The sequence below is a fragment of the Fonticula alba genome, assembly GCF_000388065.1.
Source record: "Fonticula alba strain ATCC 38817 unplaced genomic scaffold supercont2.6, whole genome shotgun sequence".
Classification (NCBI taxonomy): Eukaryota; order Rotosphaerida; family Fonticulaceae; genus Fonticula; species Fonticula alba.
In genome coordinates this window covers 1,780,317-1,793,191 of record NW_009242976.1, presented here as the reverse complement: position 1 = coordinate 1,793,191, position 12,875 = coordinate 1,780,317, and the positions used below count along the sequence as shown (strand labels likewise).

Sequence of the window (12,875 nt, the reverse complement as noted above, 5' to 3'; positions counted from 1 at the left end):
TGCCATACCTCTCTCTCTGCCCCCCCCCCCCCCCCCCCCCCCCCCCCCCCACCCCCCCCCCCCCCCCCCCCCCCCCCCCATCCCCCCTCCTCTTCCCCGACTACTTTTGAAGAAAATGGAGACAGACACCACGACCAAGGCATCCTCCATCTCGACCTACAAGTTGGTCATTGTCGGCGATGGTGCCTGTGGTAAGACTTGCCTCCTGACGGTCTTCTGTCATCGCTCCTTCCCGGAGGTGCGTCGCCGCCTTGCGCCGTCTCTCGGCCGACCTTCTCCTCGTCCACTTCCACATCCATGCCCACGCACATCCGCACGCTCACACACGCGCGCACACACACACACACACACACACACATATATATATATATATATCCCTCCCCATACAGGACTACGTGCCGACCGTCTTCGACAGCTGGGTTGCCACGGTGCATCTGGAAGACCGTGTCGTCCAGATGTCCATGTGGGATACTGCCGGCCAGGAGGAGTACGACCGCCTGCGCCCGCTGTCCTACCCCTCGACGGATATCGTGCTCATCTGCGCTTCGGTCGATGAGCCTGACTCCCTGGCCAACGTCGTGGACAAGGTGCGCGGCGTTTGCTGTGCCCCCGCGTGGCCTACATGTGGAGGCTCCTCCCCGGACCTCTTGACCTATGGCCAGCCTCCTTTGCCGGGTACCCCTGCTGACCGAGCCGCCGCTCCCTGCTCCGCCAATCCGCCCCTCCCCCCCCCCCCTCCCTCCCCTCTTCGCCTCACCGCCCGCAGTGGCACCCGGAGGTCGTGCACTTCTGCAACGGCGTGGGCTACTTCCTGGTCCTGTCGAAGGCCGACCTCCGGGACAACCCGGAGGTCGTGGCCAGCCTGGCCGCGCGCGACCAGAAGCCCATCTCCACCAGCGAAGCGAAGGCCGTCGCCAACAAGATCGGGGCCGCCGGCTTCTTCGAGTGCAGTGCCAAGGAGAACAAGGGCGTCGATGAGATCTTCCACGCGGCCGCTCGCTACGTGACTGATGTCATCCGCCGGAAAAAGCCCCGCTGCCTTCTGTTCTAGGCGGTGCTGGCGGAACTCCATGCGCCAGCTGTGCCTGTCCGTGTGGGCGTGGGTGTGCCGGTGCCTGTGTGCTCGCCAGCTGTGCTATGCCTGCCGCCGGATACCTTCCCACTCGCGCATCCAGCCAAGGACCCCTCTCCATCCCGCGCACGCATACAGCCGTCGCCGCCTCCGTATTTGCCCTGTGCTTCGCGTTCCTGTCCCTTCCTCCCCAAATCCACCAGTGCAAAAAGGGGGCGGCGGGGTCGCCCTGCGGTTGCCCTTGTCCAGCCAGTGGGATTTGGCTCCCCCCCCCCCCCCCCGGCTGATGTTCACCTTGTACTTTATGTGCCCCCCGGGCCCCAAATGTGTCCGGGGTGCCTCCCTTCCTCCTTCTCTTTCGCATCCTGCCCCCCCCCTCTCTCTCTCTTTCTCCCTTCAGTGGCGGAACTCCTGTATTCGCGCCCGGCCCTGTCATCTTCTCGCCACTGCCGGTGTAGCGGCATACGATGCACCCCTGTCCGCGCACTGCACTCGCCTCGGAAGACAGGCAGACACAGAGGGGGGTCTGGCTTTTCATGAAATATACCAAAGCTTGTCAGAAAAAAAAGAAGACAAATTCTGGTCCTGTTTGCCGGCCCCCAAGCCGATGAAGGCCGGTCTCCCCTCTTGCTGCGGGCCATCCCCAGTGGTATGGGGGGGGGGCGGGGGAGGGGAATGCACCAAACGGCCAATCCACGTGAGCTGGTGTTTCAGGCCAATGCCGATGCCCACTCTCGCGGCCCAGCTTGCGGGCACCACTAAAAGCCCCCAAGCCGTAGGGTGGCCCCTCGGTGATGGGCCCCATCCGCCCGACGATCATTCCACCTGAACACCCCTCGCCACCCCCGATAACCTTCCCCGCCGGGCCCCCGCGCCACCTTCCCCCCGCCCCCCTTACCCACCTTGCCTGCGGGCCGCTGTATACCCGGCGCACGTGCACGCCAGCGCGCGAACCTACGGACACACGGCCAGATGCCCACCTTGACCGTCCCGGCGGTGATTGCGGCACTGAGCCGGGCCGAGGCCCGGCCGGATTGCTCGCTGATCGAGGGGCGCGTCCACTGCCGATTGGATCTCCTGTGGCGCACTTGCCGGGCTGGGGACCGCCCGGACGCGGCCGGGCCGGGCGATGATCTGCGCCTGTCCCTCGATGACCGTACCCTGGCAGGGACTTTTTCCACGGCCCGCTGGCCGGGCGGTGCGCCGGCTCCCTCGCCTGTGCCGCCGGTCCGACAGATCTTCATCCAGGAGGCCGTGGACCAGGCCCACACGTATACAGACCCGCCGCCCCTCCCGGGGCAGGCCCCCATCGAGGCCTGGCTAGTTAGTCAGCCGGAGTATGCGCTGTATGGCCTGGGGCCAGGCTGCCCCTATGCCGGACACCGGGCGTTCATCTTCTCCAACAGCAGGTATATTTCGCTCCTCCTCGCCCGTCCCCTCGGTCGAGCCGGATTTCTTCCGGGCCCGGCTCCTCCCCCCCCCCTCCCTCCCCCCCTCCCTCCCCTGCCGCCCTTCCTGTGTGGCCCCTGCCAAGAAGAAAATGCGCATCCCCTGACCCTGGACCCATTGCCCGCGCCTCCGCCAAAGTGTGCCGGATGTGTTCGCCGGCGCGGTCACCGCCGGTCAGCAGGCCGACCGCCAGCATGGCCATAACCTGCCCTTGAAGCGCTGGGCCAGCGAGCTGTGCGTCTTGTTTCGGCCTCGGCCCTCGCTGCCAGTGCACCCTTCTCATTTTGTCGCCCCCTCCCCCCCCCCCCCCCCCACACACACACACATACACACGCGCGCGCGCACCCAACAGCACGGTGGCCGGCATCGAGCAGGCCCGTGCCGGCCACTTCGACAAGGCCATCAATAGCTACAACTCGGCCCTCGACCTGGATCCCGAACACCTGGACTGTCTCGTTGCGCGCGGGGCGGCTCTGGCCAATACCCGCCACCTTGCACGAGCGCTGGACGACTTTGAGCGCGTGCTCCAGCTACAGCCGAATCACCCGAACGCCAAGCTGTACTATGATAGCGTCCTCGAGCGACACATCGCCGAGAAGGCGGCCAGCCTGCTGGCCGACGATGAGGATGATTCGGCTGACACCTCCGACGAGAGGCCACCTTCAGATGAGAGGCCCGGATCGCCGCCCCCGGGCGCCGTGCCCTTTCCCCGGCTCCCGGACACCCGTCAGTCCACCGTCGATCTTGGGCCCTTCATCCTCAGTCCGCAGGCCTTCGATCTGTTGCGAGGTACGGAAGCAAGCCTCTCCGCCCCGCCCGTTTGCTTGGCGCCCTCCTGTGACATGTGCACCTCACACCATGACCCCCCCCCCCCCCCCTCGCCCATGTCTGCCTGTCTGCCTGCCTGCTGGCGGCCGGGGCACCCAGCCGAGGCGGCCGGCTGGACATCATCGTCACTGTCCGACGATGGCAGTAGCTCAGACTCCTCGCCGGAGCGTGCCCGACGCCGGACCCGCGCTCGATCCTCCCGGCGATCCTCCTCAGGCCGGACCTCACGACGTCGATCGCGCGAGCGATCGTCCCGCGCTCGGGGTCGATCTCGGACCCGATCCCGGTCACCATCCGCCTCTCGGCGCCACCGCCGCCGGCGGCGGTCCTCCCCGAAATAGGAGCCCGCTGGTCGCGAAGAAAAATAGACGCGCACGCCGCGAGCGGGCCTCTCCTCCTCCCCGGCACGCCAGGCGCAACTTGTTGTTTGAGGTGTTGTATATTGTATGCGTATGTGTGTCTGTGCAGAGGGAAAGAGATGAGGAAGAGGGGCCAAAGGCAAACACGGAGAGGAGAGCCGGAGGGGACACACAGAAAGGCACAGAGAGAGAGAGAGAGAGAGGGAGAGAGGGAGGGGCCCGAAAAGCGGGACACCAAGCCCCCCCCCCCCCCAACAGGGAGACACTACGTCTGCGGCGCCTGCGGCGTCTGCGGCGACTGCGGGATCATGACCGACTGGCGATGGCGGCGGAAGGCCGAGCCACCGCCGCGCAGGCCGCGCAGCATGTTGTCGAACTCGGAGTCCTTGCTGGCCGAGCCGCCCACGGCATCCGACCCGGAGGCATTGGGCACCAGGCCCGGCGAGGCCGGGCTGGCCCCGGCACGAACGCCAGACAGGGACATCGGAGCCAGGGGCTTCAAGCCGCCCGGGCCCAGTGGCGGCGGCGGGGCCAAGCCCCCGACAGCCGGCAAGCCGGCCGACGCACCGGCACCCCCCTCGGCCGAACCAGCGGCCTTGTTCCGGCGGGCAATGGCCGATGCGGCCAGGGCATTGGCGGCATTGGCCGCGCGGCGGGCATCCGCCTCCTTCTGCGCCTCCTGCTCCTGGTTCTCCTTGCGGGCGCGGCGCAGGGCCTGCGAGAAGCTGACAATCACCCGGAAGAAGTCCTCCGGCTGGTTGAGCTCCTCCTCGGCGAACTTCTTCAGCACATTCTTAAACCCGGCAGCCGACTCCTCCAGCAGGCGGGTCAGCTCGGCCACCTGAGGGCTGGCGCTGCGAATGAAGGCCGACATGACACTGGCAAAGGCGTCGTCCGACCCGCCGCCGGCAACCATGGACACGCGGGACATCTGCTCCAGCATCTTTTCCACGCGGCTGATGTTCTGGCGAAGCTCGGCCACCTGCGCTTGCAGGCCCGACAGGGAGGTCTGCGACGCGGGCTCCAGGTTGGGCATGGTGTCGGAGAAGTCCACGAAGGACTCGTCGATCTTGTCGAAGTAGTGCGCCAGGTAGTGCAGCAGCGTGGGGAACGGGGCGTTCGGAGTGGCCTTGGTCTCGGCGAACTGGGGTTTGGCAAAGAGAGGCGAGAGGGGAAGAGAAAGGACAAAAACAAACAAGCAAAGGGAGGCGAGAGGGGGGAGAGAAAGAGCAAAACAAACAGGCAAAGGGAGGCAGGGGGAGGGGGGGGGGAGAAAAAACAGAAAAAAAACAGACAGAGAGGGACAGAGGGAAATCAGGGAGCAGGGTCAGAGAAGGAGAACCGGAAAGAAACAGGGGACAGGGGCGCGGAAGGCGGAGGCCGGGGGCCGGAGGAGGGCGCCCAGCCACATGCAGCAGAAAAAGAAAAAAAAAAACCCGGGCGCTGCACTCTGCTGGCCAGGACGACGGACACACGCACCTTGATGATACTGTCAATGCGGAAACCGTAGGCGCCACCACGGAAGGACGAGCCGTTCATGTAGTTGCCGATGGCCAGCACATGCTGCAGCAGCTCCTTGAAGACCTTGGACTTGAGCAGCTCGTTGTTGGCCTTGTTGATGGACTCCACCTCCGGGGTGAGGTCCAGCATCAGCTTGTCGAACTGGCGCTTGAGGATCATGGCATCTAGGCGGGTCTCCAAATTGGAAATGGAGATCATCTCACGGAAGTACCGCTCGGCCGGGCCCAGCAGGGCCAGATCGCCGTCGTACTCGCGCACGAGGGCCACCTCCTCGGTGGTCGGGGTGAACTGCCGCAGGGCGCGCAGCTGCTCGATCGAGAGCTTCTCCTCGTCCATCTTCAAGACCGCGGTCTTGATGTCGAAGTTGGACATCTTGAAGCGCGACAGCAAAATGGCCAGGTTGTTGGCCCGGTTGAAGTCGATCAGGGTGATCGAGTTGGGCTTGGTCGGCGCGTCGGCCACATCGTCCAGCCCCTGTAGGCGGGTCTTGGTCGAGGCGGCGGGCGCGTCACGCTGGAAGAAGCTCTCCAGGACATTGATATCCACCGACACCTTCTCGTCGTTGATGTCGCTCCAGATGGAATCCTTGATCTTGTTGGCAGGCAGCTTGGCCCAGTTCATCTGGCGCATGGGGACATTCGGCTTGATGGTGCGCTTGGGCGGCAGAGCGGGGCCTGAGCAGGGGGGGGGGGGCATGATGGTCAGGAGGGGAGGGGAGAGGAGGGGAGAGGAGGGGAGAGCAAAAGAGAGAAAAAGAGAGGAGAAGAAAAGAGAGCAAAAGAGAGGAGAAGAAAAGAGAGCAAAAGAGAGGAGAAGAAAAGAGAGCAGAGCAGAGCAGAGGAAAAGAGAGAGAGAGAGAGAGAGAGAACAGAGCAGCGAGGAGGAAGAGGGGAACCACGTACCAGCACCCATGCCCGGAGGCGGCGGCGGCGGCGGCGGGCCACCAGGACCACCCGGAGGCGGGGGAGGCGGCGGCGGGCCACCCATGCCCGGCAGAGGGGGCGGCGGCGGCGGGCCACCGGCCGAACCCGGAGGCGGCGGGCACGGCGGCGGGCCACCGGCGCCCGCAGCCGACGGCGAAGCCGGGGGCAGCGGCGAGCCAGAGCCACCAATCGGCGATGGCAGCGAGCCATCAGTGGCCACACTCAAGCGGCTGGTGGTAGGGGAGGCCCCCGGCGGCGGGGGCAGCTGCGAGGCCGACATGCCGCCCGAGGAGGCAATGGACCCGCTGCTGCCGGCCCCGACAGCGCCGGCGCCAGCACCAGCGGCGGGCACATCGGCGGCGGCCACCACCACGGTCCGGGTGGGGAGCTCCACACCCGGCGGCAGGGAGACGACATTGGCCCCGGCAGGGACATCCATGCCCGGCTGCAGGATGTAGATGGGGGCCGGCGCCGCGGGCACCGGGACACCCTCGGCACACTTGGCGCAGGGGCCCGCCGCCACCGCAGGAGCGGCAACAGTGGCCACCGGCTTGGCGGCGATCTCGACCGCCTGAGCCTCCACGACGCCCTGAAGGCGAGCGATCTCCTGGTCGCGGTTGATGATCTCCTGGTCGCGCATCGCAAGCTCATGCGTGCGCAGGGCCAGATCCTGGTTGCGAATGGCCAGCTCACTGTCGCGCGAGGCCAGCTCATTGTCGAAGCTCTCGATGGCGCTGTTCAGGCGGGAGATCTGGTTGTTGGCGGCATCCAGCGCGGCGATGGCCTCCACGGCGGACTTCTCCACCTTCTGCCGGTAATCCGGGCGCATGGTCTCCGGGATGGGAATGCGCAAGACCGCCTCGGTGATGTTGAGGAAGGACGACCACAACTTGTACCAGGCATCCGGTGCCGCGAGATTGGTGTCGGGGGACTGCTGCGACAGGTACTGCGACAGGAGCTCCAGGATGGACCAGGACAGCGAGGCAGCCGACTGGGCCATGGCCTTGTTGGCCAGGACCGCCGCGCTGGCTGCCGCACTGCCCAGAGTCGCCGTCGTCTGGGGGGTCTGCTTGGCCAGGGTGGTCAGGGTGCGGAGGATGGTCAGCAGGTGCACCTCGATGCTTGGGTTCGACCGGCCCAGCTGGCAGAGCTCCTGCGCCGCCGACAGGGTGGTGTTCATGGACTCGCTGGTCTTGCCGGCGGTGTCATTGAGCGAGGAGGCGCTGATGCCATTGGTCACGCCGTCCAGCTGGTCGGACTCGCTCTCCTCCATGTAGAGGAGGATCTGCTGGCGCAGGTCCGACGTGGCATCCAGCTGGGCAATGCGCAGGACATTCATCAGCCCACGACGGGAGAGCTCATCGCGCAGGCGCAGGCGCTGCGCCAGCTCGGTCGGGCAGTTGACAACGGCTATCGGATGGCGAAGGGCACAGCAGGCGGACAGGGGGAGGTCGAGCAAAGGAAGGTCCCGAGGAGGAAGTCAGTATGGGAGGGGGGGAGGCAGGGGAGGCAGGGGGGGGGGGGGAAGCCCCACAGAAACGTGCAAAAGAAGCAGGATGAGAGCGAGGGAAGAGAGAGGGAGGGAGGGACAAAGGGAGGGCACGCACCATTGATCAGGCTCATGGCGATGGTGCGCAGCTCATTGGACTCCTGGCGCGAAGACCCGACGATCTCGACCAGACGCTGGAAACGGTAGGGCTCGCCAATGCGCGACGGGAGCTCGGTCAGCGCATCAAGAACCAACGCATGCCCGGAGAGGGCATCCGCCTCGGCCGAGGCGGCAGGCAACATGCAAATACCGGCCAGCAGCTCGCAGGCCAGGATGGCCAGGCGCTCGTTCTCCGCATCCAGACAGGTGGCAATCGCCAGCACCACGGCCGGCCGGTTGAGGATGTCCGACCGGGCCGAGTCGATGTTCATCAGGGTGCGCACACAGCGCAGGCCCTCCAGCTGCAGATCGGAGTCGGTCTCCGAGCAAACCCGGCGCCCAGCGGCCGAAGACTGGGCGATGATGCGCTTCTGGATGCGCTCCATCAGCGACTCCAGGCTGCCGATACCATTGAGCTCCAGGAATTCGCTCATCCACGTGGCCGTGGCGCAGTTCAGCTGCACACGCAGACTGGCGATCTCGCGGAGCTGAATGTTGCTGAAAGCCAAGGGAGGGGCGAGAGGGGAGGGGGGGGGGCGGCGGCGGCAAACCCACGAGAGTGAGGAGGGTGCAATCGGGGAAGATGCCAAGAGCAGGGGGAAAAACGTGGTGCTTCGTACCGATTGCCCAGCATGTCGATGTAGTGCGTGGGGCTCTTGTCGCGGTCGATGCGAGTGGCGGCCGGCGCGGCGCCGGCCTGCGGGCCGGATGGCAGCCCGGGGGCCGAGGCGCCGGACGTGATGCCCCGATCGCGGGCCGTCCACTCCGGGCGATTTTGCATGATGATGACCCACTTGCGCCGGGGCTCCTGGGACATCATGTGCTCGCGGAGCTTCGGATCGACGATGTTGATCTCATCCTGGGGAGGCGAAGGAGGGAAAGGGGGAAGGACAATGGCGGGTCAGAGGGAGGGGGGGGGGGCGAGACGGGCCGAAGGCCGCGGGACCCGAGAGAAGGGGCGGACATGGGCCGCGGCCCGTGGCCCGGCGGGTGGCGAGCCATCCATGTCCGCGCAAGGGGGGGGCACACGCACAAGCAGGCGCAGGAACTGCTGGTCCAGCTCGGAGAGCTCCGGCATGGCGGCATTCAGGTCGATGCCGGCCGGGACACCGGTCATGGCCGCCAGGGCCGTGGTGGTCGGCGACTCGACCGGAAGGGTGGGCGCGCCCACCTGGATAGTGGGGGACCCGACGTCCAGGTTGCTCGGGGCCGGGTTGGCGGTGTTCGTGCCGACCAGGCGCCCCAGGGACTTGGAGATCCAGCTGCTCTGGGAAACGGTGAAGACAAAGTGGAACTCCGAGGCACCGAGGCCGAGCTTCTCCGACAGAGACAGGGCAATGGACAGGGGCTTCTGGTCGCGCTGGAGCTGGCGCTCCTCCATGCCGCCGAAGACATCCAGCAGGACATACTTCCGGCGCTTGGCCAGACCCAGATCACTGGCCACCAGATCACACAGGACCTCGGCCGACTGGTTGAGCGACGAGTAGATGCCGTACGGCGTGTCGTCGGGCCCGGCCTCGGGGATGCCGCGGATCAGGACCCGCACATAGTCCCGGGGGTTGACCAGGCGAATGCGCGAGCGACTGGGGTTGCCGGTGCCCCAGGAGTGCTGCAGCATCAGCGGGCGGTCGTCATCCTGGAGGCGCTTGCCTGGCGGCAGGGCAGGGCGAGGGGCCGGGGGTGAGTCGGGTGCAAGGCAGGCAGGTCGGGAGGCGGAACCGAAGGAGCACATACCCTCCGGGTCGGAGCGACTGGTCACGACGAAGACATGCTCGTCGGAGGAGGCGAACTGCGTCTTCTGCAGCAGCGGGCGGAGGAGATCCTTGACGGTGCTGGAATTGGACGCGGATGTGGTCCGCGTCGTACCATCAGGCAGGTAGACGGTAATGGACTGGGAGCGAGGTGGGTGGGGGGGGGGATGCAATCGGTCAGAGGTGGGCGGGCGTTTGACAGGGCAGGAGGACCACCGAAAGGGGATGTGCGAGGACGCGCTCACGTACACCCTGGCTCATGTCAACCAGCGCATGGACAGGGGGATTTGTGCCAGGAGGGGATCGCTGGGGGGCGGGAGGGGGGGGGGGGAGGAGGGGAGGGGTGATGAAGGAGAGGCGGGCGGGGGGGGGGGGGAGGGGGCAAGTCCAACCTGAAGGGAAGGGGGAAAGCATGGGTGACGAGCAATCCGGGGACGACGGCGGTGACACGGCGGTTGGCCAAAAATGCCCGGTCCCGGGGGACCGCGGGCTGCGCGGCACCCCCGAGGGGCGGCAAACACGCGCACCCCATGCATCCCGGACATATGCCCGTGTGCGTGCCGGCCACCCATACACATCGCCATGAGCAGACACACACACGCGCGCGCGCGCGCGCGCGTAGCACATGCGGACACGCCCGCGGCGACAAAAAAAAACAGGCCCCGCCGCCCCTCTGATCCGCTCTCCCGCCGGGACCCCGATCCCCCGCCTCAACGCCAGGTCAACTTGCGGGCATCGAACTTTCCGCACCGCAGACCCAGCCACGGGCTCCCCGCACAAAAGGACACCGCCACAACAGCAGGGTCACGGAACCGGCCGGCGCGGGGGGCCGGGATAGAACTCATCCTGGCAGTTGTACCCGGGCTTCCTGGCACCCCGGGCCGCTCAGGCCGTGGGGTGGAGGGCAGGGCGAGGGCAGGGAACGCGCCCGTTTGCCCTCTGCCCGCTGGCCCGACTCCGGCGCGAAGAAATGCCGCCACCGGTGCTGGTGCTGTGGTTGGTGTCACACACACACACACATACACACACACACACACCAGGCCGCGGACTGATGTTGCCAACTCTTGGGACCTCGGCCGCAGCATTTTCTTCGGCGCCCGCGGGCTGGCATACACTCACATACACACACACACACACACACACACGGCCCCCACGCCCCGTACACCACAGCCAGCACACACGCGCACGCCAATCGCTCGCATGCGCATGCCGGGCGAGGAGCCTCCGCCCGCGGCGCCCCGCTGCCTGGCGTCAGCCAGCTAAGAGGCGCTGCCTTCCCCGAATACCACGACCGAGGGCACATACTTGCGGCTGGTGAATGACCTCCGAGCATTCCATCGGCCGAAGGTCTGCGATGCCGTTCGCTCTGCAGGGGGATTGGCTGGCTACGGGCACAGGTGCGGGCGATCGGGCTCGCCGCACCCCCCCCCCCCTAGGGCGGCGCGCCGCGGGCAGAGCCGTTTCTCCGCCCGCGCCCCACTACTGCGCCGCGCCCGCCCCCTCTGGGCCGCCGGCTCCCCCGCCCGGCGAGCGGAGGAATGCCCCCCGGTGACCTGAGGGGTTCCCCGGTTGTGATGCCGCGCGCACCCGGGCAGCCCCGGGCCAGGCGACATCCTCGCAACCCTGGCCTCCGGGCCGGGGGGCGGGGGGACATGGAGGCCGCACACCGGGGCGCGGCACACGCCGGCAGTCACACGCGCCGCCCGGCGAATAGAGCCGGCCCCGCATCGCCCCCGTTGCTCGCGCTGCCGGGCCCTCTCCTTACGCAAGAAAGGCGCCCTCGGGTGCCTCGTCCGCGCGCCGGCGCCCTGCCCCGGGGGCGCGAAAGAGGACAGGGGCCGGGGCCCGGACAAATCAGCCATATGAGACCCGAGCTCCGCGAAATGAGCGGGGTCGATTGCGGCAACCAGGAGAACGAATGCCTGACCCCCCCCCCCTCCCCCCGGCCGGCACACCGGGCAAACCGGTGAGGGCGCTGCCGCCTGCCAGTCCGCTCGGCGCCCGGGCCCGGCCTCGGTTGTTGCTCCATGCTCCCAGAGACAGCCAGGGAGAAAGAAGGAGAGCGAGAGCGAGAAAATACACAGGCACGCGCCGGCTTACGTTCCAAGTTGGTCCCAACTTATGCGGCCACCCAGACGAAAAGAAAGGAGCCAGCTGTCTGCCCCCCCCCCGCCCCCCCCCCCAGCCCGCCCGCCCGGGGGCGGGATGCCGCCCTGACCGAACGAAAATGAACATCCCCCCCACCCCTGGTCGGGTGAGCCAGCGCGCACTGGCGCCCATGCACAGGACGCATTTTCACCCCCTCCGCCCCCCCCCCCCCCCCCCCCCCCCCCCCGCGCGCCTGGGTGGGCCCTCGCCTGGCCACCAGACTCGGCATCAGATCGGTTCTGGTTCTGGTTGTGTATCAGGTTGCTTGGTATCATGTGGACAGGGAGATCAGGCGCTGGCACCCAGGCGGGAAAGCTTGGCCGTGCCGGCCATGAGCTGGCCGGTCTTGAAGGCGACGCGAGCATCCTCGGCGGACAAGCGCGTGCGCTGGGTGAACTCGTCCAGTTGCCAGGAGACCGAGAGGTCGCGGAAGAAAACACGCTGGTCGACACGCTGCCCAACCTGCGCCACCAGGGCGCTGACCGTGGAGAGAGTGCTGCCAGAGGACATGGCCGGGTCCAGATACCCGAGGGTCACGACGGTCATGCCCTGTGTGTGGCCGGGGAGACATCATATCCAGATGGGGGGAGGAAATAGAGGGGGAGAGAGAGAGAGAGAACGGCAAGTGTTAGACACATGGCTCCTAGGAGGGAGGGACCGGGAAGGCCAGACGCACAAAGGAAGACAGCACGGAGAAGAGGTCCAGGCAAGCGGACTCTCCGCCGTCGAGGGCCGAGCTGACCGTGGCGAAGGGGGCCGCCAGCTTGCCGGCCAGCGCGCCGCGGGGGTTCGAGTGGGCAAGCAAATCCCAGAAGCCGTGGACCGGGGCCGCCAGCGATCCCGCGTATACCGGGCCACCCACCAGCAGGGCATCCACCTGCGACAGGAAGTTCAGATCCACCAGGGGGATGGACTTCCAGGGGATGACCTCGGCTCCGGGATAGGCGAATTCCCCGGACGCGACGAGGTCCCGCTCGATCGCAGCCATGATGGCGTCCTGGTGTGCCAGGTACTCCTCCTTCAGGCGCCGCGAGTCGGACACCAGGGCAGGCAGGGCCCGAACCCCGGGGATGGCATTGATCCCGGCGCACAGGTGCTGCACCAGGCGGAAGGTGCATCCGGTGCGGCAGTAGAAAAGAACGCCAACGGTGATGGGCGCGTCGGGGCTGGGCATGG

The 12,875-nt window shown here is 67.1% G+C and overlaps 4 protein-coding genes across 4 annotated transcripts; 2 read left to right on the top strand and 2 right to left on the bottom strand.

Annotated features, from left to right (window-relative positions):
- The first annotated feature begins 73 nt into the window (after positions 1–73).
- On the top strand, positions 74–1,353 carry H696_04050 (Ras like family, member A). The gene is made up of 3 exons (XM_009497922.1): positions 74–238; positions 390–587; positions 767–1,353. Exons 1-3 carry the CDS (start codon positions 116–118, stop codon positions 1,049–1,051), a joined length of 606 nt encoding a protein of 201 aa, XP_009496197.1. The 5' UTR covers positions 74–115; the 3' UTR covers positions 1,052–1,353.
- Positions 1,354–1,885: 532 nt separating this feature from the next.
- On the top strand, positions 1,886–3,773 carry H696_04049 (hypothetical protein). The gene is made up of 4 exons (XM_009497921.1): positions 1,886–2,481; positions 2,660–2,755; positions 2,874–3,310; positions 3,449–3,773. Exons 1-4 carry the CDS (start codon positions 2,045–2,047, stop codon positions 3,688–3,690), a joined length of 1,212 nt encoding a protein of 403 aa, XP_009496196.1. The 5' UTR covers positions 1,886–2,044; the 3' UTR covers positions 3,691–3,773.
- A 167-nt stretch (positions 3,774–3,940) lies between these two features.
- Positions 3,941–9,875, bottom strand: H696_04048 (hypothetical protein). Its single transcript, XM_009497920.1, has 8 exons — positions 9,801–9,875; positions 9,535–9,691; positions 8,834–9,450; positions 8,421–8,659; positions 7,760–8,298; positions 6,132–7,562; positions 5,188–5,903; positions 3,941–4,852 (listed from the first exon to the last, which is right to left on the bottom strand). The coding sequence occupies exons 1-8, from the start codon at positions 9,810–9,812 to the stop codon at positions 3,974–3,976; spliced, it is 4,590 nt and encodes a 1,529-aa protein (XP_009496195.1). The 5' UTR covers positions 9,813–9,875; the 3' UTR covers positions 3,941–3,973.
- A 2,061-nt stretch (positions 9,876–11,936) lies between these two features.
- H696_04047 (hypothetical protein) lies at positions 11,937–12,875 on the bottom strand (the record flags this gene model as incomplete). The annotated part of the gene is made up of 2 exons (XM_009497919.1): positions 11,937–12,248; positions 12,376–12,875. Coding segments are annotated over 2 exons (761 nt in total), but the record flags the coding sequence as incomplete, so codon positions are not given.